Consider the following 17,900-nt stretch of genomic DNA (forward strand, 5'->3'; position numbering starts at 1 on the left):
GTGATGCCTGCCTGTAAATACCTGTAAATACTGTAAATATAACCGTCTTGAAAAAGAAGAAACTTGTGTCTTCGATAACTCTGCGTTTTTCCTGTCGCCAAATCTGTGACAAATTACGTTTGTCCAAGCAAACAAGAAAGACTAGTATTTTTTTTTCTTATATTGCATGTTGCCTTCAGAATGATTTGCCACAGGAATTGTACGTATATATAACTCTATACATATATGCTTGTTTTATTTATTTAGATAATAATATACTCTGCTGTCTCTTTTACCCGATTTCCTTCCTCGCAGCGGGTCACCATGACAACAATTGTTGCTTTCTGCTCCCAAATCATCCTCCAAAAATCATCAGTTGTCTCATCTTTGGGACCTGGAAGAAAGATTATTTCCATTTCTTGAAACTTCAGCCAAAAACAACTTCCTTTAGCCACCATTGATTTTGATTCAATAAACAAGAAATTGGGATGTGAAGAATTATCACAAAATTTCTCATTTGACTAGGCTGTCTGAACATGTCAAGACAGGCTATTGAGGAATCTCCCCCGGAGACTTCTAATCTCTAATGCTCTCCCCTCCCCCATTGAGACTGCCACGTTTTGTACAAAACTCTCTCTGTAAAAGTACAGTATTATTCCTTTATCAACCTAAATGTATGTGCGCATGCACAATGCATAGACCCGTAAAAATACACAAACACAGAATGGCTGGTCGACTGATCAGAAAGACAACCTGTGTCATAATTCTGCTTCATGCAGAAAGGGAGCATCAAACTTTGCACATCTGCCTAGTATGTGCAAAACCATTCTTCCAAATATGGAAACATTCATGGAAACCAACAGTGAGCATCTTCCCTTCTTGTGGGTGAGACTAAAAATGTGGATGCATCTCATTCTCGTGTGCAAAAACGGGACAACAATTTTCATGCCTACATTAAAAAATTGTTTGACTCTCCCTGGAAAAATCAATGGAAGTTAGCTAGCTTTGGGTATATCAAATATCGATTATTTTACACAGCTCTAGTTTGGGACTGTGGAACAGGAAACCAAAAGACAATACAAGCAATATATATTTTTTTAAATAAAGAAGAAATATTGCCAGTTGTGGCATCTGTCTTCTTCTACCACACCAGTGTGACACCGTCACTGTTAATTTCTTTCCATATGCAGACAAATCAATTATATAATATTAATTATATTTTTTCTGGAAGATTTAAGGAGATGAAAGAAAAAAAATGAGAAAAGGCAGAAAATACCAAACCTTGCGCAGCAATGTATTTTCTTGGTTCTTTGAAACCCTGTAATAGAAAGTCATGGATTATTATTTTGCCACTAAATGCTCAAGCATATAGTTTCTGGTTCTTAACTATTGCCTAGGATTAATTCAGCCACCAATTATTGTCATTGTTTACAGAACAATGTCTCTGGGGTGGGGTGAGGGCTGAATATTAACAGGGGTCCTAAAGGCCATTGCCAGGTGTGAAATGCTGCACTATCATCAAATTGTGCCCTGAAAAAAACAATCATTTTGTTTCGGGATGCGTGTATGAATTTATAAATATTTGCCATGTAGCCCCATTCTTACACCTGAGGAAGTGGATTTGTCAATGAACGCTCACATTAAAATATCCCAATCAGTACATTATTTTAGCTGGCACAACATTTTCGTCTTCTTTATTTTTTCTTTTTCTTTTGTTTTTGCTTGACTCGTTTCTCTATATATTTAGTAATAATATTCAGAGTATTTAGTAATAATATTCGGATATTCATCACAGGCTGCTCAAGGAGGCCTGTGATGGCTGTACATCAATCCACTTTAATTTCACAACCACGTGGTGAGGTTGGTCAGGCAGAGAAAAAGAGATCCACCCAAAGTTAGCTACTGAATGCTATGACTCAGTGCAGATATGAGACACATCTCCCAAGTTGCAGTCCAGGACTCCGAGCCAGTGAAAGGCAAAGTCAATTAAGTCATATCTTAATGCTCAACATTTAACACCAAAAAATTACAGTTTCTCAAAACTGAAGTGGTCTTTCAATTTCCTTCTTCTTTAGTTCTGGAATGTTTTCAGGATCACGGGGCAGAAAATTGTTTCTTAGACCTCCTAAAGTTGCCCACTCCCACTCTAACGATTCCATCAAACTGGTCCGTGTTATGCATCGGCTTTTAGCAGGTGTAAGGATTACAAGATTGTGAGCAACATTTTCATTTGGACCTTAGGAATGTTGTTGACAAAATCTACTCACGTCAATGTGGCTTGCATTGATGTAGTCAGATCCTGGATCGTTGGCCATCCCAGAAAGCACCACACGGTTGTAGTCATCTTTTTATATAGATAGTTGGGAGGGAGAGAAATCAGGACCCATGAATGCTAAATCAAAACCTTCAGTTTGGATAGTTTTAAGAAAGTATGAAAACTAAGAAAAACATGACACAAAAACTCGGTTTACAACATATACTTACAAGGGAGGATATCGACGTAACGGTTTTTGTTCTGGTTGTAAGATTTGCGGGCATCTTTTATAGAGAATTTACTGAAAACTCTGGGAATGCTCTATAAAGGACAAAAGACTTCAATACAACACATTCTGTTAAATACATAAGGATGTCTAAGGGATGCTGCTCTGTAATAATGATTAATATTTACAACAATTTCCTGATTCCAGTTTTAAGACTGCAACTTGCAAGTCATTTCACACTTAGGACAACTACTGAGACTTTACTTCTAAATAAACAGGTATTAAAATTGGACTAAAAATCTCCCAGAATGATTGTGAACCAGTATCATATAAGAAAACGGTATCATCTGGATGTATGGTGCTGTACAAAGCATCAATTCTGCATATGGAATGGGTAAGAGTGCAAAATCCAACATGGGGGTGGGTGGGTGAGAGGTGAGAGAGAAAAATAGAGCCAGGTCTAAATTTGGAACCAGATTTCTGAAAAGCATCAGAAATTATTATGAAGGGAATGCCTTCACTATTTGTTGTTTAGTCATTAAGTCTTATGGTTAAGTCACGCCTCTTATGGTTTGGGCTCAGTCTTATCCCCTTAGCACTGTTTGATGGTGGCTCCTGTCACCCTCCTCAAACTGGATGTTGGCCCCAGACTAAAAATGGTTGCTGTTTTTGATCCCACATTAAATGAAACCACCAATTACCAATACTTATATTTCTGACATACACATTTTTCAACAGAGGACCAACCTGAAATTCATCCAGGAAAAGTCTTCCTTCATCTGCTATCTTCCTCTTATATGCTTCATACAAGAGTTCTGCAGGAATTGGTTCTATACTCATCAGTTGTTTTTCGTCATCTTTAAAATGTAGACAAACACACACATACAAATGGAGATATAATCTGTTTGTAATAAAGGTAATGTGTGTGGAACATGTTAAAACGCACACTAAAGCTAATCTGTTGCATAGTTACATAAAATGTTTGCGCTAATTTTACTGCTTGAATGAAATGGTATAAGCTTTGGCAAAGCACTATGAAATGTTTCCCTTGAAAAAATGTGATACATTATTCCAAAAAATATAATTTAACTCTTCATAGTGATCAGGATAAGCAACTAAAAAGCTCCTAAAATTTATAGAACACGTACAATTACTATTTCAAGCCATAGTTTTCTAGTTTCTCTTCTACAAACGACCCTCAACATAAACTCATGAGCAATGTAAATTCTGTGTGTCTGCTACACAAATCCCTGTGCACTGTGTAACATTCGAGGAGAAATTCAAGAGTGCACAGAACATTGGCCTCATCATTTTTCCTGCCAAAAAATGAGTATGAGGCACACACGATATGTTCTGCAATGTATAATGAGAGAAAATATCTTTTTGAGGAGACCGGTCATGTATATACTGCATGCAAAAGCAGCACCATTTACATTTCCCGAGGGTAGAGCCATTAACCTGTGGCAGCAGAAGCACCAAAAAGTCTTGTGGTAGCTTAAAAATAACAACTTTTATTTTGTCATAAACTTTCATGGACACTGCTACTTTATTTGTCAGATTTATAGATACATGCTTGAGTGGGACAGGGATTTTTAACAGTGCAAGACAAATGGAACTAAAATGCAGACGTTCAGATCCTGACATCCTGCTGACCTGTTGCATTCATTCCACAGTGCTGAATAAATGCAACATTCATTCAGCACTGTAGGCAATATAGTGGATGGCCCTCTAGCCTGACTAAGTGCAAGACAGTATCTGCTATTTCTGTGCATTCATAGAGGTTAATGTGCTGCATTTTAGCAATAACAAGAAGCAGCCACATCTGCTTCAAGGCAAGGTGGGACTGCATGGGTCTGAGATTCAGCTAGACAACACCATCCACTTGATTATAAGTGCCAAAAGAACAGCAAGATAATATTTACCTCTTTGAACAAGATGCACCACTTCATCCTCAGTTCTGCAAGAAGCATAAACTATTATGATTCCTAAGAATTACTCTGCAATATATAAGCCTCTCTATAAAGGAATTTTAGGTCACATTTTCAATTATTTCAATCATGATAATAAACACGAAGATATATCTGGCTGGGTAGCTGTTTCAAACATGCCTCCAGAACTGAAACCACGAACCTAAAATTTGGCATTGGATTATTACGTGACCCTGGAGGTGTGCATCTTAAGGTTATTTTGCGCTTTTCATAGATTAATTAATTTTAATCAATTAAAACATGTCTGTGGTCTGTTGTATCAACCTAAGTCTCCACATGCCAGATGTTCCATAATCATGAGAAACAACGCTGGTGGGAGACCTGGCGATTTAGTTCTCCCGAGGGGCTCAAGGAAGGTGTTCTTCCGCCTAGAGTGGTCCTGACCCGACCAGATAGGCGGGATATAAATAAAATAAATAAATAAAATAAAAAATTCCTCTGCAAGGCTTCTGAAAAAGAGACCCCCACCATAGGGGATGAGGAGAAGGGAATAAGCAGAGGGAAAAGCTGGACAAATGCTGAACTGGGTGGAGAGAATGGTCAGTGATGGGGGGAAGCAGTGAGGAGTGGTGAGGAGCAGAAAATACCAAAGCTAAAGAGAGGGTTTCTATCCTAGTCAAGGGTGGACTGGCAGCAAACTCACGCTACTCAAGACAGCTATATAGACTGGAAGAGGGCTACTTGAAAAAGAAGAAGGAAGTATCTGCGTGCTCCAGGGAACATGAAGAAATATGAGACAGTTGGTGAAGCAGAGGAGTAGGGGACACAACCGAGTATCTCCAGAAATAAGGGCTGACTGACTAGAACTTTGAGCAGAAGCGATCCACAGTGAAGCATTTTGTCGCTAGTTTCAGCTGTGCAAACTGCAGGCTGTTTTCTTTTTTTCCTTTCTTTTCCCTTTTTGTAAGAGCAATGGTTTCTTTTAATTTTTTTTAATTACACAAAAAACAACACTAAAGAAAAACCACATACACTTAATGTGCTTCCCTCCCCAACCTGGACCAATGAAGATATTCTATTTCCTTCCTTTTATGGAGCCCCAATCCCCTTCTAGAAGTACACTGACTCTTGCAAAGGTACACAACCCTTCCTCTTTGTTAGTACGAAATCAGTAAATTCTCCCCATATATCTCCAAGCATTTTCTCACTTGGCAGTCCTTTTCCTACTTTAATATTACATGCCAATTCATCGCACTTAATCTGGAAGTTGAGTCATGGCAACCAGACTTCTTTCTTGTTAGGTTGATATGTTTCACTACTCATCTAAATAGCTTCTTCAGTCCGAGGTGAGTTGGTAGGAAACCCCCGACATATCCTCCAGGTTGGTTTCACTTCCCCCTGATCTGAATAGGCTCATTAGATAGAGAAAGGACTGGGGGTGACGGATAATCCCACTTCTGCAGTCCTTCTCTACCCATTTGTCATGGGTTGTTAACAGTCATTAACAGTGGTCTTTCTGGTATGTGGTCCTGATCTTTATGGGGATGGATGAAAGGGCAGCATGATAAATAGGAGACATTGTATCTAAGGCTTCAACCCCTGTCGAGTGAGGGATTTTCTATATGCACATGTATGAGCTCCCTGACCCCTCTTTCAAATTACCTATCTTCTCAGTCCAAGATTAGTACATCTTGGGCATCAAATGGATGTCTTTTGTCCTTCAAATGAAGGAACAAAGCTGATTGTGGTCCTGAACCATTGCCCCTTCTGTGCCTGGCCATTTTCCTGTTTAGTGGCTGTAAGGGGTGGACTCCATTTGCCATGACTCAACTTCCAGATAACCTCACTTGGGTGACTGATAAATCTTCACAGATTTATCGCACTAAACTTTCCAATTCTTTGCTATTATTAATTTAGCCACTGTTACTAGATTTGTAATCAATTTTTCCATTATTAAATTCAATTGTTCCCTCTCAAATATAGATGAAAGTGTTATTTTGGGATATAGTCCTAAATTGAACACTAGGATTTCACTCATCTCTTTAAAAACTACTAAAACATCATTATATATTCTCATTCCCAGCACATATGAAAGTAGAGTCCTATTTCCTGATCACACCTCCAACATATCTTAAAATATTTTTAACCATGCATTTCAGTTTCTCTAGTGTTAAGTACCATCTCCAGATCTATTTGTAAAATTTTTCTTTTATTCTGACACACATACAGTATATTTGAAGATTTTTTATTCAATATATTCTTCCACTATTCCATATTTGTTTCCACTCCCAAATCAGTTTCCCATAACATCTTTAAAACCTCTTGTTGATCCTCTACTTCTATTAATATTTTATAAATTTTATTAAAAGTATCATCCCCTTCATTCTTTTGCTCCTGTTTTCTTTTTCCATTCTTCAAATTTTGTAAACTCTCTACATTTATCATTTCTTTCCACCCATGCTGTATTACAACATTCCAGCTGAATAACATTAAACCATGATAAATTTTCCATTCCAACACTTCTCTTATTTGTTCTTTATTAAGCATTAATCTTTTATTCTAATAACCTCTTTCTTCTTTAGCATCTTCTCTAAATCTCCTTTTAAATTCTCTGGAAAACTCACTAATTCTATTAGTGAATATAATGGATATACAGTATTAATGGGCAAATATTTTTCTGTATCTCTTCCATATTTGCACCATGTTCTTAAGAAAGGAATTTTCAGTCTTCCTGACAATACTAATATAATTTTGTTTAAAGAGAATATTTTCCAGGTCACTACCAACTTCCTGAAATTCTAACTTTGGCCATATTGATTCATTAGACTGAGTTAAAATAGCCACCATAAATCTGATTTGATCAGCTATATAATACAATTTTATATTAGGTAAGCCTGGATTTCCTCTAATGGCAGGGCTCGATACTGTCCCCCATGCTGTTTGAAATCTACATGAAACCGCTGGGAGAGGTCATCAGGAGGTTTGGGCTGAGGAGTCAGCAATATGCTGACGACACTCAGCTCTACCTCTCGTTTTCCACCAATCCAGGTGAGGCGGTTTCTGTGCTGAACTCGTGTCTGGACCTGATAATGGACTGGATGAGGGTTAATAAATTGAAACTCAATCCAGAGAAGATGGAAGTGCTGTTAGTGGGTGCTTCGCCGGACAGGCTGGAGGGCCATTTCCCTGCTCTGAATGGGGTTACACTCCCCCTAAGGGACAGGGTCCGCAGCCTGGGGGTGCTCCTGGACCCCAGTCTAACTCTGGAAGCCCAGGTGGACTCGGTGGTCAGGGGCGCCTTCCTTCAGCTGCGGAAATTGTACCAGTGACGGCTCTACCTGTGCGAGTGGAGTCTCATGATAGTTACACATGAACTGGTAACATCTCGTATAGATTATTGCAATGCGCTCTACATGGATCTGCCTTTGAAGACGGTCCGGCGACTGCAACTGGTCCAGAATCGAGCTGCGTGGCTGGTGAGTAGTGAGGCCGCTAGAGATCACATCAAGACGATTCTGTTTAAGTTACTTTGGTTACCAGTTGCTGCACGGGCCCAATTCAAAGTGCTTGTTTTGACATATAAAGCCCTAAACGGCTTGGGCCCTGGATATTTGAAGAACCGCCTCCTTCCATATGAACCTACCCGGCAGTTAAGATCTAGCCAGGGGGCCCTTTTGAAAGAGCCATCCCTCAAGGAGGTAAGAGGGATGGCTTGTAGACAAAGGGCCTTTTCGGCAGCTGCCCCGAGACTATGGAATGCCCTCCCGACTGAAATTCGTCTGGCGCCAACGTTGATGACATTTCAGCACCAGGTCAAAACCTTCCTGTTCCAGAAGGCTTTTAATTGAAATAACATCAACAGTAATCTTTTTATCTTTTATTGTATTTTAGTTGAATTTTAATTGTTGTAAGCTGCCCAGAGACCTTTGGGTAGAGTGGGCGGCATATAAGTTAAATAAATAAATAAATAAATAAATAAATAAATAAATAAATAAATAAATAAATCATTGCTTTTTTTTATCACCATTACAAAATGTATTAATTATATTTTGCCAGTCTTTCAAGTCTACCTCTGACAACTTTACTGATAATATCATAAATAAAAAATTAATTTTAGGTCATATCTTCATTTTACATGTTGCTCTTCTTTGCGATGGTTTCAGAGAGACTAAAGACTATGTCTGGAATCCTCTTGGCAAACCCAATCCTGATGGCAGTTTTTGGCTATGAAAACCTCTCCAACTCACTCCCACATCCCAAGGGTTCCCAGGGCAAAAGGGAGCCGTAGGGTGTGTAAGTGTGTGTGTGTGTGTGTGTGTGTGTCTGAAAGAAAGAGAGAGAGAGGATAAGATATCTTCAATTAATTTCAATTAAATATTCCTGCTATGTGAAAAATTTGCAGACTTCTCACTGTATTGCACACATCAGAAAGAAAAAAGAATGGATTTTACCTTGATTTCTCTCTGTTAATGGTGTAGATTTTGTACAGAACAAGGAGTAAGGCCAAAGAGGTCACAATAATGAGGAATATCAAAAATCCAATCAGAGCTTTAGCATTATCTGTTTAAAATTTTAAAAAAGAGAGTAAAACGCCTCTATTAGCACAAGTTTCAAAGGAATGTCTTTTTTTTTCCTGCTTTATGTCTTAATATGGGAATTGAAGCAATCAGGAAATGTAAAATAATGATTTAAATTTTAACTTACATCTGGTGCTTACTGTTGTACCTTCAGGGTCAGAATAATATTCTCCATTGAAAAAAATAACCTTATAAATAGGGAAAAAAACAATAAATTAAAGCTTTTTTAAAAAAAGTGTTATCAAAGATAACATACAAGAGATAACAAAACAAGGTTTAAAAGTCTTCAAAAATCTTTCAGAATATTGTCTTCTATTAAACCCAAAGACACCAATTATATCCTTTGATCTTGACGTCAGGAGGAGCAACTAATAATAGTAATTAATAATTATGTGCCACAAAGTCACTTCTGACTTATGGAGACACTTTCCAGGGTTTCCTAGTACTCAAAAGTGTATTGGTAGGAACTGAACTATGCACCTTGCCCAAGACTGCATAGGCTGGCTCATCCCCCACAAGGCACATCAGAGAAATGAATGATGGGTGCTCCCTCTTACTGAGCTAGTCAGCAAGGGGCAGCTTGTTGTTGTGTGCCACCGAACTGCATCCAAATTAAGTCAACCTTAATAGGGTTTTCAAGCTGTGTGAGATATTTGAGAAGTGGTTCTACCAGTCATACCACAGTGAGTTTCTGTGGCCAAGTGGGGATTTGAGATCTCCTGAATCCTCGTTCCTAGTGTGTCCCTCTATCCACTACACCACACTATGCAGTGGATAGTCCTAGTGTGTCACTCTACCCACTACACCACACTGACTCTCACAAGGAGCAACTATGGATCAACAACCCTCCACTTTTAAGCAATGTACAGCTCTATAACAAAGGCCAATGAGTAGAAACGAGCAGGAACTGTGGTTGGGTAGTGTGGCCCAGTTCAGTGCATTGCTCATATAGGTATTCCATAGGCACCATGCATTTATCTCTCCAATTTCCCTTGTGATCGCTCACTCACCGGTAGCAGCATGCTTCCCTCCTCTGCTTTCTCCACACAATGATCCACCCACCATCAGCGCTGTGGGCTTCCCTGTCTTTCCTCATCCTCTAAATGGAGGCCCGCATGGAGAAGAAAAAGGAAGAGTTGCTACCTGTGAGCAGGTGATCATGTGGAGAAGGCAGGAGAGAGAAGTGCATGACACCCATGGAACACCTCACCAAACAGGGCCAAACCATGGTTCATGCCCATTTCCACCCATGAGTGTTTCAACAAATCGGGGTTGCCTGAGGCCAGAGAAGGGGCAACAGCTCACAAAGGTGTGGCGGACTCAAATACCCCCTACTTGCAATATAGTACTTATCAATGCAAAGCTCAGGTACACAAAAGGCCATTGTCCTAAATGTCTAATGGGGAATTTCCATGACATGTGAAATGGGGCATCCAAAGGGGCCTTGAGTAAAGTGTATGCATGTTAAGTCAATAATAGTCCTCCTCTACCTTTTTTGTGGGAGATAAGCAGTCTGGCAAGGCAGAGAGAGAGAAATGCAGCCCCAATCCTAACAAAAGAGTATAGCTTTCTTAGAGAGAGTTCTAGAGGAAAATACCACCATCCCTATCTGTCATGAGAAAATATAAGGTCATATTTGAGTATGCAAGGGCCCTTCAGCCCTATACTTCTTGGGAGACAGTTCACTCAGGCAAAGGGTTGTAACCTCAATTGCTTCTGATAAAGATTCTAATAAACCATATTGGACTTTCTCTGATCATCTTCACACAATTAAACCTTTCCACACAGAACAATTTTGAAGACCCCCTCCTTCTTCGATCAAAACAGACATAAATCTCCTCTGCTTTAGTCGCTTCTCGTTTCAACCTTTATCCTGGTTTTGTCTAGCCTCTTCATTTGATTTTTTTTAATTTACTGAAGACATTGGCATTCTGCTTTTCCTTAAAAAGCAACAACTGCTAATTGGCAATTTTCCACCAGCTAGAAACCTTAATAAGCTTCCATCCTTTTGATTCCTGATAAAAAACAGGAAACCACTGGTGCCTTAGCAGGTTTGTGATCTACAGCAGTTAGTTGGTAAGGATGTGGCCTGATAGAATAAGCAAAGGGAAACACACAGTTGTTCTCACAGGCCACTGGGCCTCCCTGAGTCCTGCGGGGGGGGGGGGAGGAGTCCTCTGAGGCATGTCCCTGTTTATCTCTGCTGTGTAAAAGGGCTCTCAAGATGTGGGCATTCCAAAGGTGTCTTATCTGCATTGAATGAAAGTGGTAAGGAAGAATGGAAGGCAATAGTCACCCACTCTCCATTGAAGGGAAACTATTCTGTGCAAAGTGACATGAAGTATTTCACTGGTCACTATGTCATCACCTTTTGTAACATAAGCTACTCTGACAGCAATGGGTTTGCAGTTACAGAATGGATGTATACACTATTTTTATCCCCATTCTCTCACTAAGCTGGTGACATAACATCGATAAAACAGTGAATAAACATGTTTTGAACAGCTGATTTTCAATTCAGGATAAAAACAAAGGACCTCTAGTGGCAAAAGGAGAGCTAAGCCACTTACTTTGAAATTGTATGTTGTTAAGTAATGAAGATTTGTCACATTGAAGATACATGTGGTTTCATTCATTTTGCCACCATCCCACTCCAAGATAAACCTTTTGCTAGGACCATTTAACCGATCTGGTTCTCTGCAGGTAATTTTTACATCATTGTTCGCTTTCTCTGATAAGATTCCTTTGAGGTCTTTCACCGGTTTTGGCTCTGTGAAAAATCCAAATAGATTGCATCAGAAGAAAAGAATAAGGGCTAACATTATGTTGCCTGAAAACGTCTTGGGCAACTTTACGTCGTGTAATGAGGATGATGTTATCAGCTACAGCCAAACCCATACCACAGCCATTTTTTGGAAAATAAATAGTCCCTAGAGCCTCCTCTCCAGCTTTCAGGGATCCCTAAGTTCTCCCTTGATCCTGGGGCTGCCTTAGGGAGACGCATATGAGGAGGGGGGGGGGGAATGATGTAAAGCCAAAACATTGCTGCTGCCAGTCCCATTCCTTCCACCTGTAGGAACCTCTTCACTACCATTCACAAAGAGACACAAAACAACAATAACAAATCCTAGAACCTGACTCTTTTCTTTGAGAGCAAACCACTTCTCACCCAAACACAAAACAGCTATCACAATTATTTCTTGAGTGTGGGAATGGCGAGAAAGGAGCAACCAGTAACACTGCCTTGGATGATAGTGATAGTACCTCTTGTAGAGTTAGGGAATGGAGACATGGGGACTAACCTCTAGGGGTGACTCACCTTGGCTATACTACCCATGCTGAGGGAAACTCTGCTTAGACCACCTCCAAGGGGTTCTTCACCTGCTCAGTAAGAAAGGTTTCATACCTCACGAACAGTCTGACAGAAAGGAAATGCCGGTCTCCTTTCCCAACTTTAACATAGGGACTCCCATTTCATTATATTGTCCCTTTGTTTGTTTGTTCCCAATCGACACAAGCTGTTAATAAACTCTTGAGTTGTCGCCTGCAACTGAGTGCCTGCGTCATGGAGGGAGCAACTGGGGACATTTACCAGGGGTTGTTGTATTTGGCTAGAAGCAATAGCCTAGAGCAGTGATGGTGAATCTATGGCATGCGTGCCACAGCTGGCACACAGAGCCCTCTCTGCGGGCACGCGAGCCATAAGTAGCCATCCTCTAATCCCAGATTTTGACACGCCCCTCTGCTGGTGCAGTGGTCCAGTGGAGGGGTGCAATGGCGACCATTACGAATCTAGCCCAATGGGGGATTGGAAGACCAGTAAATATTTCTTTATTAATACCGCCCATTAAAAAAAACAAACAAAAAAAAAACAAGCATTTAACCCTTGCAGTGCAGAAGCAGTTGTTTCTATCTAAACTAAAACCTCAGTATTCGGGTTTTAATTGCAGTGTTGGCACTTTGAAATAAATAAGTTGATTTGGAGCTCTAGGCTGCAGAACCATATACATATATCTGGAAATAAGCCTCAGCAGGGCTTCCTTCTCAGGAGGCTAATGCAAGATTGCAGCGGAAGTGTTTTTGGCACTCATGTTTTGTCAACCTAAGAGCAGAAGGCTCTTGGAAATATGTGTCCCATACACAATTGGCATGCAGCATACTCAAAAGGAAGCTCAAGCAAGTTCAATGACACTTATTCCTGCAGTAAGACCAAAGTCCTAATATGATCTCTTGTCTAGAGGTAAACTGCTAAGGAGGCAAATCAAAGGGTTGTTTCCTTAGCCGCCTAGAGTGGTCCTGACCCAACCAGATAGGCGGGATATAAATAAAATAAAATAAATAAATATTTTAGGCTGTGTTAATAGAAATCTGGTCTCCAGATCACAAGAAGCACTCGTTCCCTTCTATTTGGCACTGATTAGACTTATCTTGAGTACCATGTCCAGTTCTGGACACTTTTTGATTCTCACATGCGTGATCCTTGTGTCCACACTGGAGATTGTGCTATGGACCCTCTTCTCCCATGGTACAGGTCCATACAGGTGCACTTGGTTTACTTGCAAGGACATTTGCCTGATTTACTTGTGAGTAAGGAGGCAGCAATAACAACCAAGGATAGCTGCAGTACAAAGGGAAAACACTGAGGCTCCGCTTGGACTGTGCTGCCTTCTGGGGATGATGCCCATAGAGTCGACATGGACCCCTTTCCCTGTCTTTTCTCACAGCTGGCATTCAGGGAGCTGGGGTCACATCATTTTTGTTGTTGTTAAATAAACTAAGTGGTATATCAAAATGGCAATGCATCAACATAGCTTGGTATTAGAATTTCACAGTACTGGTTAGAATTAAAAAGAAGGACAAAAATAGAGGAGGGGGTTTCCTTGCCCTCCCTTTTAATGTCACAACTCACCGACTACATCAAAGGGTTGTTTCCTCAGTTAACACCACCCCGGTATAGTTTTGGTGAAAGTCCCCATCTGCGAATGCTAAACAAAAAGCTATTTTGCATCTCAAAGAGTGATGCCAAAAAGATTGCATGCCCTCGCCCTGTGCTGGGGACAGCTCTTCAAGGGGAAGCATGGATCCTTATAAGTAGAATGTGTGGATGCTGTTAATTGGTTCAAACCAAACTGTACCAACAGTGATCCATATACTGATCTATATGCCAGTGTGAACAGCCAGCTGTTTAGGTCATTCAAAACCACGTTCCAATTGGGTGATCCTTTGCTGGGCAAAAGGAGAAAATCAGATTTTCCTCCCCCCCCCTCATCTTCCTCTTTCTTTCCCTCTCTCATTTCCTTTGCCAAGCCTTCTTCTCTCACGTTCCATCATCCTCTTCTCTGTGTGAAAGGGCAGTGACTCCTTTGTGACACACACCTGGCTTTGCCTTTCCTTCTCTCCACGGCTTTTTGCCCCGTCTGCCTTTATTTTCTCTCTTCTCTCTCTATTTGCATCCTTTCTTTCCCTCTTTTTGTGTCTCTCTCCATGGCTTTTCTCTCCCTCCCTCCCTTGTCTCTACTTAGTCTAGGGTGGGTCCTCTCATTCTCTCTCTCTCTCTTTACCCCTCCCTGTGAAGTTCTCTCTCTTTCTCTCTCTTGCGCCTCTCTCTCAATCTCTTGCTTCTCTGTGGCTTCTCTCTCTCATTTGTGGGCTCTCTGGCTACTCTGGCTCCCCCCCCCCAATATTTTTGCCTCCTTTCCTGCTCTTTTGTTCTGCCTACCCAGTGGCTACTCTCTGTATCTCTTTATTTGCTCAAAGACCTTTATTCCTGCAGCAAACCTGAAGTCCCAATCCATCATCTTCCCCAGAAGAAAGCCTCATTCGCCTCAATGGGAACTCATCCGTTTCCCGTTTCTGCAGCCATTGCATAAAGAAATTAGTGCAATGGCCGCAGAACTCTTCAGTAAGCATGTGTAGCCAGAACTGTATGAAAATCTCCATACGTAAAAGAACCATCTTCAAAGTACCAAATCTTCTAAATGTCAGGATGAATCAAATTCAATTTTTTTAAAAAAACTTTATAATGGGAACCATGTTTAAGGAGGCAGTGGTAGGCATTTGAAAAAATACTGCAGAACTCACACCAAGCTTAAAAATGATATATTAATGGGGGAGATAGGAATGCTTTTAAAATCAGAAATTAGATCTTGAAAACTACTTACCCAACCTTCTTGAAATCTGGTACAAAACAAGTCCACACTGTCTCTAAGCACTGCCAATTAAGATACTGATTTAAGAACCCATCTAAAAGTTACAACTTTGTTTTTTTTACCTCCCCTTCCTGTCATAAATGGCTTACGGAATGTTTTTTCGACGGACCACACCACACCAGAGTCAAATTCCTGTGCCCCTCATATACTGTACAGTGGCTGCAATTTTGTAAATGGCTTTACAACAGGAGCAGCAGCAAACCCCAATCTTTCCCACAAAACTGGTATCCTACACAGAGCTCCAGATATATAAGACCAACTCTTGCTGAAGCAGCTCCCGGTCCTAATATGTGCACCTGAAAGTAACAGAATCTCTAACAAAAAATGATAGTCCTAATATTGTTTGCCTAGGCTACTATTAGTGGCAACACCAAGACCTATAAAGCCACACATGAACTATAAGAATGAACACTCTCTATTATACACACATAATGTTGTGTGGAACAATTCATATGCAGAATAGACTTCATATAGTATACAAATATATACAGCACCTTATCAAATAGGGAAAGGATGATTAATTTTAAAGTGAGTACAATATTAGCATAATGTAACTTACGTGCTGCCTTAGTGCGAACATCCTTACTGTCTATTTCCCCCGAAAGATTTTTCTTACTCTGTGTGACTGTGTACGCTGATACGTTGACTGTATACATTGTGTAAGGCTCCAGATAAGGCACCACTAAGGAATAATTTCCACTGGAAACAGATTCTTTTCATACAGATTTTTTTTAAAAAAAGGGAAATAAAATGGACACAACTTAATATCATCAAATATCTGAGTGTTTCATAACTCTTAAGTGTCACATCAAAAATATCCAGGGCAGTGATAAATGAGATTAGGGGATGTGGCTGTTCCAGTAGAGGCTGACCCTCCATTACATATAATGGGTCAAAGAGAGAAGGCTTCAGTCTAAGAGACAGGTTAAGTCATGTGCTAAGGCCCTGTTGCAGTGCCATGGCACAGGTTATTCACAATAAACTTGAAACAAAACTAGAGTACTCTTTCAGATAAGCTAAACCATTTAGGGCTTGGAAGATAGCACTTTGGTTAGATCATATGGAGTTGGTTCAGGACTGCTTTTTACTTCCAGCTCAGGGAACACCTAGATGTGTATTTGTCTCACTGACTGTCTTGCATTTCCCACTGTTCCTTTCAATATCTATTCCAAGCACTACACAATGTCAGCATTAATCGTGAATAGATCTAGTCTTTTGGTGTGAACATGCAGTGCATTTAGTTTGGCCAGCATGGTTTGTGTAACTTTCCGAGTCAATTAGGGCAATTCTGGGCATGTCCAGATGACATCATTGACAACGCGCAGAGCAGGGCATAGAGGGGGCATGAACATTACTCCTTTCATCCGCCTTCTGCATTCATTGGTAAACACTACAAGTGCAATGCAATTTGTAAATTGTATTTTTAAAATGTTTTCCCTAGTTTAGCAGTAGAGTGCTAAACTGATAGAGCACTAATTCAAATACTTACTGTGACTTGTCAGTTCAGTACTATTTCATTTACTAAAAATGTTTCGGAAAAAAGAGGTTGGATATGAGGGTGGTGATCATGGCAGAAGAAGGTGAGGGATAGGGAGGTGTATGATGTGGGGATACATGGAACACCTTCCCAGGAAAAATTAAGCATTTAAGCACAAACGGTGATAGCAGTTTAAATGCAAAGTTGCACTTCCGAGAAGTCCATGTCAATCTAGCATAAAGTTCTGTGTGATCATGCCCTCAGTAAAGAATGGCTTGTTGCTGAACTATTTATTTATTTATTTATTTATTTATTTATTTATTTATTTATTTATTTATTTATTTGATTTTTACCCCGCCCCTCTAGACCATGTCTACTCGGGGCGGCTTACATAGATAAAACAGAACAATATAATATATAAAATATACAAATTTAGGCAGCTGTACAAAAGAGCAACCAGAAAAACAATGGAGATAGTTCTCTGTTGCTTTGCTAGTGGACATCCTTGAAGAGTTCAGGGATTTTAACTTCTTGAGGCAAAACATGCCTTGTGGTGATATAATTTTGACTCCACAACAGTTTTCCTTTGATGTAGGTAACTCAGCAGAGGTAAAAGCTAAAAGATTGTGGTCAAATACCAGGATGGGAAAACAGACAATATTCCAGCCTCAGATTAGCTAAATTCTTCCCAGCCATAACAAACAGGGTGCGTGTCTGGGTATATGCTTTCCAGCAAGTTCATGTACAAAGTACTTACTGACTATACAGTTCCCATTATTCTTAACACAGACTGTAACATTGTATCCATCAATAGGGCCATTATCATCCTTTTTTGGCTTCTTCCAAGACACTAATATGTCGGTTGCACTTTCAGTTCGTGAAACATTTTCAGGTTTGCCTGGTTCTGATAAAAGAAATCATAGAAAAGGATGCTTTGAAAAAAAAAAGGTAGTCTTACATATTAAAAACAGTAACAACAACACTGTGAGGAAGATCCTTTTAAAAACAATCTTCTGGATAGCTCTGTGGTACAGGTATTAGGCTGTGGAGCAAGAAGTTGGGAATTCAATTCTCTACTGTGCCTCTTGCACTTGATGATCCATAGGATCCTTTCAGTTCTGCCATTCTAAAACAATTATTATATCTTTCCTGTACCATCTAAAGATAAATGTTGTCCAGTCTAATGAAGGCCTGTACAGGCAAAAACCTAATGTCTGTGATTTTGTTTATGGTTGAATGCCTCTGGATTA

General features: G+C 40.0%; 1 protein-coding gene across 15 annotated transcripts in view; it reads right to left on the reverse strand.

Moving 5' to 3' along the window:
• The window catches only part of PTPRC (protein tyrosine phosphatase receptor type C), a 108,237-nt gene that overhangs the window by 18,934 nt on the left and 71,403 nt on the right, over positions 1-17,900 (reverse strand). For all 15 annotated transcript variants that reach the window (XM_072998066.2, XM_020784651.3, XM_020784650.3 and 12 more), the window contains 11 exons: positions 17,408-17,554; positions 15,733-15,885; positions 11,535-11,734; positions 9,092-9,152; positions 8,839-8,947; positions 4,382-4,416; positions 3,207-3,316; positions 2,464-2,554; positions 2,247-2,323; positions 1,261-1,297; positions 276-373 (listed from right to left, as the gene is read on the reverse strand). In XM_072998066.2, the coding sequence (XP_072854167.2) occupies positions 276-373; positions 1,261-1,297; positions 2,247-2,323; positions 2,464-2,554; positions 3,207-3,316; positions 4,382-4,416; positions 8,839-8,947; positions 9,092-9,152; positions 11,535-11,734; positions 15,733-15,885; positions 17,408-17,554 (1,118 nt within the window). The remainder of the gene's footprint in view (positions 1-275; positions 374-1,260; positions 1,298-2,246; positions 2,324-2,463; positions 2,555-3,206; positions 3,317-4,381; positions 4,417-8,838; positions 8,948-9,091; positions 9,153-11,534; positions 11,735-15,732; positions 15,886-17,407; positions 17,555-17,900) is intronic.

Source organism: Pogona vitticeps, chromosome 4 (genome assembly GCF_051106095.1).
Source record: "Pogona vitticeps strain Pit_001003342236 chromosome 4, PviZW2.1, whole genome shotgun sequence".
NCBI lineage: Eukaryota > Metazoa > Chordata > Lepidosauria > Squamata > Agamidae > Pogona > Pogona vitticeps.